Raw genomic sequence first — 13,233 nt, 5'->3', positions numbered from 1 at the left:
CTCTTGTAAGTAGCTTATAGATAGTGTTTTTTTAATCCATTAAGCCCTCTCTGTCTTTTGATTGAAGAGTAGTCCATTGATGTTTCAAATAATTATAGTTATGTACATATTGCCATTTTGTTCATTGTTTTATGGTTGTTTTGTAGTTTATCCCTATTTCTTTCTTTTTCTCTTGCTCTTTTCCCTTGTGGCTGATGAATTTCTTTAGTGTTATGTCTAGATTCCACTCTTATTTTCTCTTGTGTACCAACCATAGGTCTTTGCTTTGTGGTTATAATGTGGCTGACAGGTATCAGCCCATATGTATACCAATCTATTTTAAGTTGAAAGCAAGTTAAGTTTGAATACCCTCTAAAACTCTATGTTTTTACTGCCATTTTCCCATGTTTCATGTTTTTGATGCCACAATTTGCATCCTTTTCTTTTGTGTATGCCTTAACTAATTTTTATTATAATTATACTTATTTTTAATACTTTGTCTCTTAACCTCCATGCTAGCTTTGTAAGTGATGAGTCTACTACCTTTACTATATAATTACCTTTACCAGTGAGATTTTACTTCCACGTGTTTTCTTATTACTAATTAGTGCCCTTTCTTTTTAGCTTAAAAAAGTCATTTCTTTTAAAAGTCAACATTTCTTTCAAGATTGATTTAGTGGTGATGAATGCCTTTAGCTTTTGCTTGTGTGGAGTACTCTTATCTCTCCTTCAATTCTGAATGATGACCTTGCCAGGTAGAGTATTCCTGGTTGGAAGGTTTTTTGCTTTCCACACTTTGTATCTATTATGCTACTCCCTTCTGGCCTATAAAGTTTCTTTAAAAAAAATCTGCTGATTGTCTTATGGGGATTATTAATTTGTAACGAGTTGTTTTTCTCTTGCTAAACTTAAGATTTTCCTGTATCTTTAACTTTTGACATTTTAAATATAATATGCTTGGTGTGTTTCTTTGGGTTCATTTAGTAAGAATTCTCTGGGTTTCCTGGATCTGCATATCTTTTCATTCTCCAAGTTAGCAAAGTTCTCAGCTGTTACTTTTCAAATAAGAAGAATTCTCTCCCTTATCCTTCTGGGACCCCTGTGATGTGAATATTAGTCCATTTAATGTTGTCTCATAAGTCCCCTAAGCTATATTCAGTTTTTTCATTCTTTTTCCTTTTTTTTTTTTTTGTTCTGATTGGTAAATTCCATTGCCATGTCTTGGGATCACTTTGTTTTGCTTCATCCAGTCTGCTGTTGAACCCCTCCAGTGTATTTTTCAGTTCAGTTAGTGTATGGCAAGGTCATGGGGTGGTGCTGGACTGTGATATGCCTATCTACCAGGTTTAGTGGGACATTGAGTCTAAGGGGTATAGGGCCAGGGTAGGCCTGCCTGGCCCTTAGCAGGACTGCACCACAGGTGAGTGGGGAGCCAGGACAAGCTTCCCCTGCCAGGTTTAGTGGCATGGACCTGTAGAGGAGTGCAAGCAACATAATAGGATAGTGCAAAAGTGGCACCAACCAGTATCCTCATCTCGCAAGAAAATTCCAACAAATCCCTATTCCTCTGGCAGACACTTTAAGGTGTGAATGAATCCTTTCACACAGGGTCAAAGAAGCACTTTCAACCTGTTACTTTTGCACTGAGTGCTGAGGCCAGTGAGTCTGTGCATGATTCTTTAAGAACAGAGTCTTAGTTTTCTGCAGTCCTTTGTGTCTCCTGAGCATAAACCCTGTTGGCTTTCAAAACCAGATATTTGGGGCTTGTCTCTGTGCAGGTCCCAAAGGTTGGCACGCTTGATATGGGGGCTCAAACACCTTACTCCTCAGGGATATTCTGCACATTTGTGAGATTCTCCTGCTTGTGGGTTACCCCACCAGGGTAAAGGTTTTAGGCAACACCATGTATCTGTCTCTCCTGCCCCATCTTGATGTGGTTTTTTTATTCTCTGTAGTGGAGGATCTTGTTTAGCTAGTTTTCAGGTCTGTTTCAGAAAGAAGTGTTTTATATGCAGCTGTAGATTTGGTGTGTCCATGGGAGGAGGTTAGTTTAGGGTCTTCCTATTCTGTCATCTTGAACTGCCCTCCCTATATCTGGCATTTAGAATGCCTCGCACATATTTAGAACATGATGAGAATCCTTATACTGAATTCTGCTTAGTAATTACACATCAGCATTCTTCCCTATTCTAGTTTGAAAAGGAGCTTGCTGCAAGGCAAAATATTTCCCTGACCACCGACATCCCCATAAGCAGACATTTATGGTTCAGTTATCAATTTAATTTTTTTCATTTGGTCATTTTATGCATAACAGATGACATCATCCAGATGGCTTTTAGGATAATGCTTCATTTTCACTGAAACACTTTGCCTAACTGAATTTGAGATACTTCCCATTGGGGTACAGCAGCTTTTATAAAAATTGCCTCAACCACGCTCATTACAGCTAAATTTACACCACCTGTTTTAATGTGCCTATTGTCATGACCCACAGAGACTGCTTTAAGTAATTAAGAGACAGACCTCATAGTGTCATTTGTTGTAACTGAATCTGTGGATTCAATCATAGCCACCTGAAAGTGCCTGGGGCTACAGGACTAGGGCACAACCTGCTGAGTCAAGCCCTGGGGGGTCCACACGGGGCGGGGGGGGGGGGGGGGGGGGTGCATTAATTTGTTTTCAGTCCCATTTTAATTAGTCATAAAACACAGCATAAGCCAAGTTGTTTAACAAAACCATCCAAGACAGATTCTTTCTTTCCTTAGAAAAGATCTGAAACAGAGCTAAAGATAAAAGATCACCAGTTGAGGAGACATTAATCTTATCTGCCTTTTTAAGGCACAGTATATCTCCTAAAAATAGCTGAATCCCCTGTTTGCTGCAGGCTTTCTTATCTTCTAAAGACTAAAAGAAACAGCCATTTGGAGTGCTAATGCAACTGTAAACACAATTCATTTTATTTGAGTTTTTATAGTTCTACTGGAGAAAGGGCTATTCAGCTGTTGTTTGCTAAATTGTCATTTGTTGGGTTAAAAGTTCGTCACACTCATCCAAAGTATGGTCACTGCTCAGGAATCAGATGACCACACCAAAGCTACATACTATATGGGTCATATAATTTATTTTGGATCAGCTTCTTTCCAGATGCTAAAATCTGGTGTATTTATTAAGAATTGGCTTAAGCCCTGATTCACTCTGGAATTCAACTGAAACAGACTAATTGAATGGGACTCTTCCCAACACATATGTCTCCTCCAAGCTGAAAGTGATTTAGGGTTTTGATGGCACTTAGTGACCATTGGGTAGATTTGTACTCATTCTAGTCAGATCACATGCCACAGTGTTTCCACCCTACAAGAAATCTTGAGGTGAATATTTCCCAGATGGCTTTTTCAGACAAAGGACTCTTACAAAAGAAGAAAGGAACACTTTTACCAAGTCCAAAGAACAGTTCATATTTAAGAATCTTGATGGACAAATTTAGGAGCTTTTTCAAACTCTACAGGGTGCTTTCAGAATATGTTTGGAATATAAACACATACTTGCGTATTGCCCAGCTGTTACCTGGCCTAGAGTGTGACCTTTCATAGAATTTTTGTATTTTGAAACAAAAAGGAATCTTGGTGGTCATTGGGGTCAGACTGTCCCTTTACAGAAAAGAGAATAGGGCTAAAATAAGTTAAGCAATACACTTAGATGAAGGCGATCCCCATCCAAAGTTCCACATTCTCTCCCATTCCAGAGGGCATCCTGGGCTCTGTGGCATGTTTGCAAATCAGTATCGCGGCACATACAGGCAACTTTCTTTCTCTCTTGCTTTTATATTCTCTTCTTTCCCTTTCACTTATGTTTCATTTTCTTGTTTTCCCCTACATTTGCTCCTCCTCTCCCACTCCTCTTTTGCTATCTCTCTGTTTTAGAACATCTCTCAACTTTGTCCCTCAGTTTTAGTTATTGTACCAATAAGAACAGCTTGTGGAGACAAAACAAATTTTAAAAATCCTATTAAGTAATTTCTCATATAATTTCTGACTCCTCTCAACTTTCAAATGAGAGTGTTAATTGCCTATTTAGCATTTGTCAGAAAAAAGTACTACCTTGTGACATCTGAGGTTTTATTGTAATATATTTACTTTTACTTTTTACGAGTATATGTAGAAGGAAGATCTCAGATTACTTTGATTCTCCCAGAGTATCTAGTACAGTGCTAGACTATCTGATTGTTTAAAGAGGTTGCTATTGTATCTGGGTCTTTTAGGTCAGTGGCTTTGATTTAGAAAATGTATACACTCAATCAAATGATAGCTTATGACTTGTTTGGGGGGTGGGGACACTTCCAAATGCAGATTTACCTGTGTACCTTGAATAGGATGGGCATTTCAATGCCCATTTCATGATAATGTGATTTCATGATAATCATGATAAGGTGAGCTAATTCTGGTATTTAATTTAGGAATTTTAAATTTTTAGGGATTTAACTTCTCTATTCAATTGAGAAATTACCTCAACTCTTTCATTAAATCTTTGCTTTCTCCACACACACACAAAGACACACCCCATTACACCTGGGGTGCAAATGTACAGAAGAAATAAGAAGTTCATTTTAATCACCAAAGTTTATTAACTTAATCTTTAGGCCTGTATGTTCAGAATTTGTGTGACAGCTACAGCAAAATGAATGTTAGAAATACCATGCTGGAATTATAGAAATGTGTTGCAATCCTGATCATTCATCATAATGAAAGTCAATAAATTAAGGAAGTGAGAATAACCCAGGACAACAAAAGGAGCTTGTGAAAGAGCACCAGAAAATATTTGCAATAAGACACAGATGGAGAAATGTGTCATGTGCAGTGCAAGTGTGACTAACAGAAGGCGGGGTGACCCAGAAGAGACTGAGGATGACAGAGTAAAGCAGAGGCCAGTGGGAAGGAAGCGAGGAGTACACTGGCAGGAAATGCAATGGCTCATGAAGAAGGAGTGACCGGGGGACAGCACAGGAGCTAACTGGCCAGTGTGAACCAGTCTTCACTGCTGACTAACGTGGGTCACAGGAATATGAAAGGTCAATGAGTGGCAAATTAGATGACATAGATTGACAATATAACTATAGGTGTACTGACAGTTCAACATGTGTGTGTGTGTGTGTGTGTGAGAGAGAGAGAGAGAGAGAGAGAGAGAGAGAAATGGGCAGAGCAAATTACTGAGATAATTTGTTTTGTTCTCACAGTATTTGTTTTTTTCCTACTCATCGCTCATGCTTCAAAACAGATAACCAGGCCATGCTATTCTCTTGCCCTTGAGGAGAAATTGTAGCTTGCAATTTGAAAATTAAAATTGCCTTGGAAAAATGGACTCTCTAAGATTCACTGCATATTCATCATATTATGTTAATTCACATTATAGATATTAATGTTGTTTCCTACATAATCACATTGAAAAATGTTTGAAGCTTATATAACTGTTAATTTCCCAGTTTTATTCAGATATAATTGATACATATCACCATACAAGTTTCAGGTTATAGCATAATGATTTAACTTACATATATCATGAAATTATTACTACAGTATGTTTAGTTAACACCCATCATCTCACATAGATATTGGAAAAAAAGAAGAAAAAAATTGTTGTTTTTTTTCCCCTGGTGGTGAGAACTCTTGGGATTTATTCTTTTAACAACTTTCAGATACACCGTACTCTCATACAAATTTCAGCAGTGTTAACCATAGTTGACTATAGTTGTATGTTAGATCCCTAGTACTTATTTATTTTGTAACTGGAAGTTGGTACTTTTGAACACTTTCATCCAGTTCCCTCTCCCCCACATCCTGCCTCTAGTGATCACAAATCTGATCTCCTTTACTATGAGTCTCTTTCCTTTTCTTTTCTTTCTCTTTCTCTTCCTCTCTTTCATTCTTTCTTTCTTTCTTTCTTTTTTTTTGTTAGAATGAAGGCCAAGAAATGAGTTATTATTATGTTGTTGGACACGATCCTGAACACCATGAGGAGGGTTGCTGCAACACGGTGTGGAAGAACAGGAGTCTGTCTAGAAACCAGGGTTTTCCTGGAGCATCTTTGGTGTTTTTATGCCTACTGACGAGCTTAATGGGCAATTGCAATAAACCCCAAACTGGCAACATTAAAGTAGGGAGCTCCAAATTCTCATGAAGCAAGCCGTCTAGACTGAAATTCTAGTCAATGGTGAGAAAAGCATAAAACTGGTGATAGAGGGAAGAGCAAACAAATAACTTGTACCTTTTGGGCTTGTTGCAGCAGGGGAGACAGCACACTGTTTATTAACTTTTGCATATTAAATCATGGTGTGTATCCCAGAAAATTTTTGAAAAATAAATATATTACGTTTTTATTGTCTAATTGTTGCTGATGCAAATTTCACATGATTGTATATACTGGTCTTTCTATATGCACATTCTAGACAAGCTGGTCTGCACACTGATATGCTCTGCATATTCCTTTCTCTAACCTTTTCCATCCATTGGTCCCACATACCTTCCCCAAGCTCTCCTCAGTGACTTTAACCCGATCCATCATTTATAGCCTATTTTCCTTTTCAGCCCTTGCCCTAGTTTTCTACATATTTATTATTTCTCTGTGCCTATTTTGCTCTGCTGATAAGATAGAAACAGTAAATCAAACTCAGACAGTATTTGGGTTCATTTAAGTCAGTATAAGGAAACATTGAATAAAGAATTAAGCACTACAACAACATAAATAATATCACTCGTATTTTCTTGTATTTTAAGTATATTGTCATGTGCATTATAATTATTTCTTGTGTTATTATATGTCGTGTCAGTATCACTGTTATATTAGTTATCACTTTGTGTGCCTCCTGTCTGTGCGCATATTGTCTTTTTACTAGACAATCAGGGCTTTAAAGAAGGATTCACTGTTTATATGGGCCTTCCACCATCACAAAGCTGGAGCCTTGTACATGAGAGATCCGCAATGATGTCCATGGGGATAATAAATGCTCTTATATTGTTCTACTATTTGGACTTTGAGTTACAAACTATTCTATAAAGAATTTTAAAATTAAAACAGCAAAATATAAATGATGGCCCAGAATTTATATGTACTCTATTAAGAGAAATGCTCAGCCAAAGGCCACATGCCCCTTGCACCAGTATGCTCCAGTCCACCAGCAACTCAGATAAACACATATCTGGAAGGAGTCTGTTGAATCTACTATACATAAAACACAGTTCAGATTACAACTTATCTAAGAGACCTCTAAACCTCTCATACACAGTTGACTCTGACCTATTTCTGTGTCATCTTTTCAGCTATAGACTTTGCTTCACCTGATATCCTGCATGCAACTAGTCATTTGCATGGATTTTCTTCTGTCATGTGATGACTCTATGAGGGCCGTGATCCTGATTTTTCATCCTCCTGTTCCCAGTCCCTATCACAGTGCTTGGCCCATGTTGTGTTTGCAAATGCTCATTAAATTGGAATTAATTAAAATTAATTAGAGGGAATGAATCATTTATAGTTCTTTATAATTACAAAAATGAAAAGACGAGATATAAATTTGATCTGGGAAAAATATATATACACATATGTCATTATGTAAGTTTCATCATCATAATAATTTTGATAAACTTAATGATAGCAAGAATACCCAAAGATGATATATTACTGTCAAGCATACAGAAAAAGCATACAGAAAAAGAACTGCATGGTATCTACTAAATATAGCTCAGTCAATATCTGTTTATGATGCCATTAGTTACTACCTACTGGTTGGTGTTTAACCATAATCAGCAAATTAATAGATTGTATTTCTAATGATACTTCTATTTTCTGCATAATGGTGTATTAAGTAGGCTCATATTGGGTGTACTGATTAGAATCAATTGGCACATTAGAACATTGTTTATTAAGCATGGCAAATGTTTGCCTAAATTATTTTGCTTTCTTATCTTAAAAAAAAAAAAAAGAAGTGTGCTAAGGAGGCCTACCAGGAAAAGAAAACAAAACTGTTTAAGTGAGAATAGGAGCTTCCATAGCTCCAGTGTCTTGATTTTCAGATCACCACTGTGACACCAACTGAAGATGAAAAGGGCCTTGGACAGATCTCTGAGTAAAACTAAGTTCTAAGGGATAGGCAGAGAAAGAGAAGCTGCAATAGAGACTGATCTGTGCCCAGAGAGGGAAACAAGGAGATTCTAGTGTTAAAAGAATAATCTCCAGGAAGCCAGATAAAGAGTGTTTTCAGAAGAGGGTTATGACCACAGAATCTAATTCTGGGATAAAGTCAAGTTAATTTAAAATCTAAAAAGTATTCATTGATTTGGACAACAAAACGGGCATAGTTTCAGTGCAGCAGTGGGGAGAAATACAGCCAGTGCTCCACCCAGATCCCTGCTCCAGGGTGTAAATGTCTATGTCTATCCCCTCGACGCTCCAAATATCCGTGGTTATTTGCTCTCAGTTGTGCCCCACAGTGGGAATTGCTGCAGTCACTGGAAACTGTCTCACCAAGAATTACATCCTCCCCCTCGGTGGATCATGACTGAACACTTCCTGATGTGAGGAAATAAAGACCTCCTGTTTCAATTTAGAATAATGCTAAAAGGCCATCTCAATTCCAGCAGTCTTGGCTGAGATAAGAAAATGTTCTGCTCATGATTCTTCATATCAGAGTACATTTCAGGAAATCCAATCTAAGACAGCTAGTACTAGAAGTGGTCCTACAAAGTAGATTCTAAATTGAATTTTGGAGATGGGTCTCTCATTGACCAGCTGGCACTGGGGACCCCATCACTGGGAGTGGTTGGAGTATGGATAGCCCCTGGCATGCTATGATAGTACAATTGCTGAAAATTTTACTGATGGTGAACTGGGAGGGAATATCAGTGGGCAAGCATTTGCTGACTAAGGAATGCCTCTGGTGTTTTTGAGGAATAGTTGAAAATACATTCTTAAATGCTGTGCTACTGCTGATCAACATTGAAGAGAGATAAAGTTGGGTTCAAGGTGATAAATCATTAATTAGAGGCAAAATGTGAGAGTCAGAGAGCATCCTTGGCATCGTTATAAAAGTCTTAATCTCCTGCAACTAGAAAGCAGAAAGAGGCGAGGACCAGGGTTTACAATTTATTTATAAGAGCAGGGGAAATATACAAGATGGGAACAATATGTACTGGCAAGAGGCAGGAATATTTGTCAAAGACTGGAACCTAAGGGTGCTAGATCAAGGGAGAATCTAACATGAAGTCAGATGATGAAAGTTTATCAATATGGATTTTATAACGAGCCCAAGAGAGAGCATCTGATCCTGGACCGTCAAGTGCCTACATAACCAGAGTTTCCCTCATGAGCTGTAATCACCAAGTCATAAGCAGGGGAAAGGTCAGCAGAAATCCACTGTAAGATGGAAATGGTACATCTGGAAACAAGCATAAGCAGAGCCAGAAAACACAAGTAAACTGCACAAGCACATGTCTTGGATACCGAGTCATCTGCCACTGTTGTCTGGCACCTCTTTCTCAGCTCACTCCTACTGCCTCGGGGAAAGCCCTTTATGGTTTCCAGAGAGGAGAAAAAAGGAGCAGGATTAATGGATGGGTAGCTGGATGATTGGTGCAAGTGAAAAATGGATGTTTCTGTACTACAAGTGACAGGTTCTGGCCTAAGAAGAAATGGGCAGACTTCCCTTTGGTGGACCTGGTCAGCCATTTTGTAAGAAAGAGACATTGCCCGAGATAAGTGCCACACCCCTGAAGTTGAGCTGTTCCCCTTCTCTCCTCCCTCCCTTCCTTCCTTCCTCTTTCTCTCTCTCTCTTTCTTTCTTCCTTGGAGAGGGAGAGAGAGAAAATGCAGAGTGGGGCAGAGGGAGAGAGAAAGAGAGAATCTTAAGCAGGCTCCACGCCTAGTATAGAGCCCAACATTGACCTATCTCAGAACCCTGAGGTCATGACCAGAGCCAAAATCAAGCATCAGACACTTAAAGGACTGAGCCACCTAGGCACTCCAGTTGCATGGTTCCCTTAAATGTTGCACCCTAAGTCCTCACTTGCCTTATCTAGTTCCAGTCCTGCACAAGAACAAGGGATTCACTGGTCCTATCACATTACTACACCACTCAGAACCAATCAGCCTAATCGACATGGATTGACCTCTTCCAGGCGTAACTGAGGTGCCAGCTTGGGGAAGATACTCTGTGAGAAAGGCGTCACCTTCCTGCATGACAGATAGAGCCCAAATCAGGAGCTGTTGTATGGAGCTGTGTCCACAGAAGTAGAATTTGGGGCTTGGAAATTGAAAGAGTTAAGTGGGAGTGGCTCCGATTGCCGTCATTCACAATGCCCCTTTTGGAAGGAGTAGAGCAGCCGCAGCCTGGGAGCAGCCCAGCAACCAGGAGCTCCAATCCTTCAGGAATGGTGGTGAGTCAGCCAACCCAGCAAACTGCCTCAGCCAGCAGAGGTGTCAGCTGAGGGAAGGGGCACCTAAAATGGGTGGTGGAGGAGGAGAAGATGAACGCCTGTTGTAGTTTTTTTTTTTTTTTTAAACTATCAGAGCTCTTTATTTTTTTTTATTTTTTTAATTTTTTTAAAATTTTTTTAAAGATTTTATTTATTTATTTGACAGAGAGATCACAAGTAGGCAGAGAGGCAGGCAGAGAGAGAGGAAAGGAAGCAGGCTCCCCACTGAGCAGAGAGCCCGATGTGGGACTCGATCCTAGGACCCTGAGATCATGACCTGAGCCGAAGGCAGCGGCTTAACCCACTGAGCCACCCAGGCGCCCCGCCTGTTGTAGTTTTGAGATCAGGTGGAGCCATAGGGGTTGTAGTTCTTTCTACCTACACTTCTCACCTCATTTCCCCCAGGAAACTGGAGTAATCAGAATCTGGGTCAAGCTTTTCCCTGATGGGGAGAAATCACTTAAGAAGCCAGTGGTTGTAAACCCCTCACCGAGTAGATGTAGTGGATAATGTAATGGATACCACCTTGCTCCATCCAGTACTTCTGGAAGGCCAAATACTCCATTCTTCAGTCAGGAATCGCCACCTGCCATGGGCAGTTGCCCTCAGTGGCAGGACACTGTCACGCATAAGGCAGCCCAGGCCAGTGACTGTCTGTGGTGGGATCGAATGGCCTGCTCCCCGTGTTTCAACAGGAAGAATTCTAGGCCCCGCCCCCAACAGGATCACCTGAGCACTCGGTAGGACCTACACTGCGGGTCACCTTCTCTTAATCTGCTTAATTCTGCCTTCTTCACCTCCTTTGTATTGCATCTCCTAAGAGCACATCCTGAAAACCCTTCTGTCCAGAATTCTCTGGTTGAAGAACCTATTCCAGAGATCCAGTGTAAGACATGGTGTGCTGTGTAAGAAAATTAGAGGGGAAGCAAAGGGTTTTTTTCAGCAGAGGGCTCTTTTAAGAAGGCAGGTGTTAGCAGAAATAAGCAGGTTGGACTGAGAGATCTTCTTTTGCTTAATTGGTTGGTTAGTTGTTTAAGATAGAAAAGTATGTTTGTTTATTTAATTTAAATTCAATTAATTAATTCACTTAATTAATTCCATAAATTAATGTTCATTTAATTTAAATTCAATTAATTAATGCATTAGTTTCAGAGGTAGAGGTCAGTGATTCATCAATCTTATATCCAGGGCTCATTACATCACACGCACTTTTTAATACCTATCACCCACTTATCCATCCCCCACTTCTCCCTTCCACCAATCCTCTGTTGGTTTGTTTGTTTACACCAACAGTGTAAAAGTGTTTCCCTTTGGCAGCATTCTCACTAACATCTGTCCTTTCCCGACTTGTTAATTTTAGCCATTCTGACTGGTGTGAGGTGGTATCACATTGTGGTTTTGATTTGTATTTGCCTGATGCCAAACGATGTTGAGCATTTTTTCATGTGTCTGTTGGCCATTTGGATGTCTTTCTTGGAGAAATGTGTGTTCCTGACTTCTGCCCATTTCTTGACTGGATTATTTGTTCTTTGGGTGTTGAGTTTGAGAAGTTCTTTATAGATTTTGAATACTAGTGACTGCAGCCGAGGTCAGAAATGTTGCTGCCTGTATTCTTCTCCAGGATTTTGATGGATTCCTGTCTCATGGTTAGGTCTTTTGTCCATTTTGAGTCTACTTTTGTGTATAGTGTAAGGAAATGGTCCAGTTTCATTCTTCTGCATGCGGCTGTCCAATTTTCCCAATACCAGTTGTTTATAGAGATAATCTTTTTTCCGTTGGATATTCTTTCCTGTTTTGTTGAAGATTAGTTGACCATAGAGTTGAAGGTCCATTTCTGAGTTCTCTATTCTGTTCCATTGATCTATGTGTCTGTTTTGTGCTAGTACCATACTGTTTTGATGATTACAATTTTGTTAATATAGCTTGAAGTTTGGAATTGTGATGCCACCAGCTTTGGTTTTCTTTTTCAACTTACCTTTGACTACTCAGGGTCTTTTCTGGTTCCATATAATTGTTTGTTCAAGCTCTGTGAAAAAAGTTGATGGTATTCTGATAGGGATTGCATTTAATGTATGGATTGCTCTAGGTAGCATAGACATTTTAAAAATATTTGTTTTTCCAATCCATGAGCATGGAACATTTTTCCATGTCTTTGAGTCTTCATTGTTGATGGCAAAGAAAGAAAGAGGTGGAACATACAGAAAAAGGTGAGGAAAAGGAATTTGACAGAGGTGACAGATAGAAGGAAGGATGGAATCAAAGGTTTAAGAGGAAATACTTAACCTCATTTTAGTGTACAGTATGGTTTGTAAATATCACCCAATGTTTTGCAAATGGTTAGTCACTCATTTCAACACTATTCTCAACTAGCTCACTTTTTTATCACTTACATAGATTGCTACTTTTATCACAAACTAAATCCTCATACATTCATGGGCTTGTTTTTTTTTTTTTTTTTTTTATTTATTTGACAGAGAGAGAGAGAAATCACAAGTAGGCGGAGAGGCAGGCAGAGAGAGAGAGAGAGAGAGGAGGAAGCAGGCTCCCCACTGAGCAGAGAGCCTGATACGGGGCTTGATCCCAGGACCCTGGGATCATGACCTGAGCTGAAGGCAGACATGGGCTTGTTTTTAAACTCTTGCACTGCATAGCCACTTTCTTTCTCATCCAAAATAAAAATAAAATTACCCTAGTTTTTATGTAACGTTTTAATAATTGATAGGATAAAACATTTCTATTTCTTCTCATTGCTTTAATTCCAAAATTTGTTTCTTATATATCATGTGCTTTACTTTTG

The 13,233-nt window shown here is 39.2% G+C and overlaps 1 protein-coding gene and 1 long non-coding RNA gene across 2 annotated transcripts in view; both read left to right on the top strand.

The window, feature by feature from the left end:
- Positions 1 to 6,758, top strand: part of SEMA3C (semaphorin 3C) — a 205,004-nt gene extending 198,246 nt beyond the window's left edge. The window contains exon 18 of the mRNA XM_047694856.1: positions 5,929 to 6,758. Coding sequence (XP_047550812.1) covers positions 5,929 to 6,150 — 222 coding nt within the window. The 3' untranslated portion in view covers positions 6,151 to 6,758. The remainder of the gene's footprint in view (positions 1 to 5,928) is intronic.
- A 3,592-nt stretch (positions 6,759 to 10,350) lies between these two features.
- The window catches only part of LOC125081465 (uncharacterized), a 489,301-nt gene continuing 486,418 nt past the window's right edge, over positions 10,351 to 13,233 (top strand). Inside the window, exon 1 of the long non-coding RNA XR_007121692.1 lies at positions 10,351 to 10,397. This is a non-coding gene — a long non-coding RNA (uncharacterized LOC125081465). The remainder of the gene's footprint in view (positions 10,398 to 13,233) is intronic.

The sequence above is a fragment of the Lutra lutra genome, chromosome 11 (assembly GCF_902655055.1).
Source record: "Lutra lutra chromosome 11, mLutLut1.2, whole genome shotgun sequence".
In the NCBI taxonomy this organism is placed as follows: Eukaryota; Metazoa; Chordata; class Mammalia; order Carnivora; family Mustelidae; genus Lutra; species Lutra lutra.
This window is presented reverse-complemented; position numbering and strand designations above follow the sequence as displayed.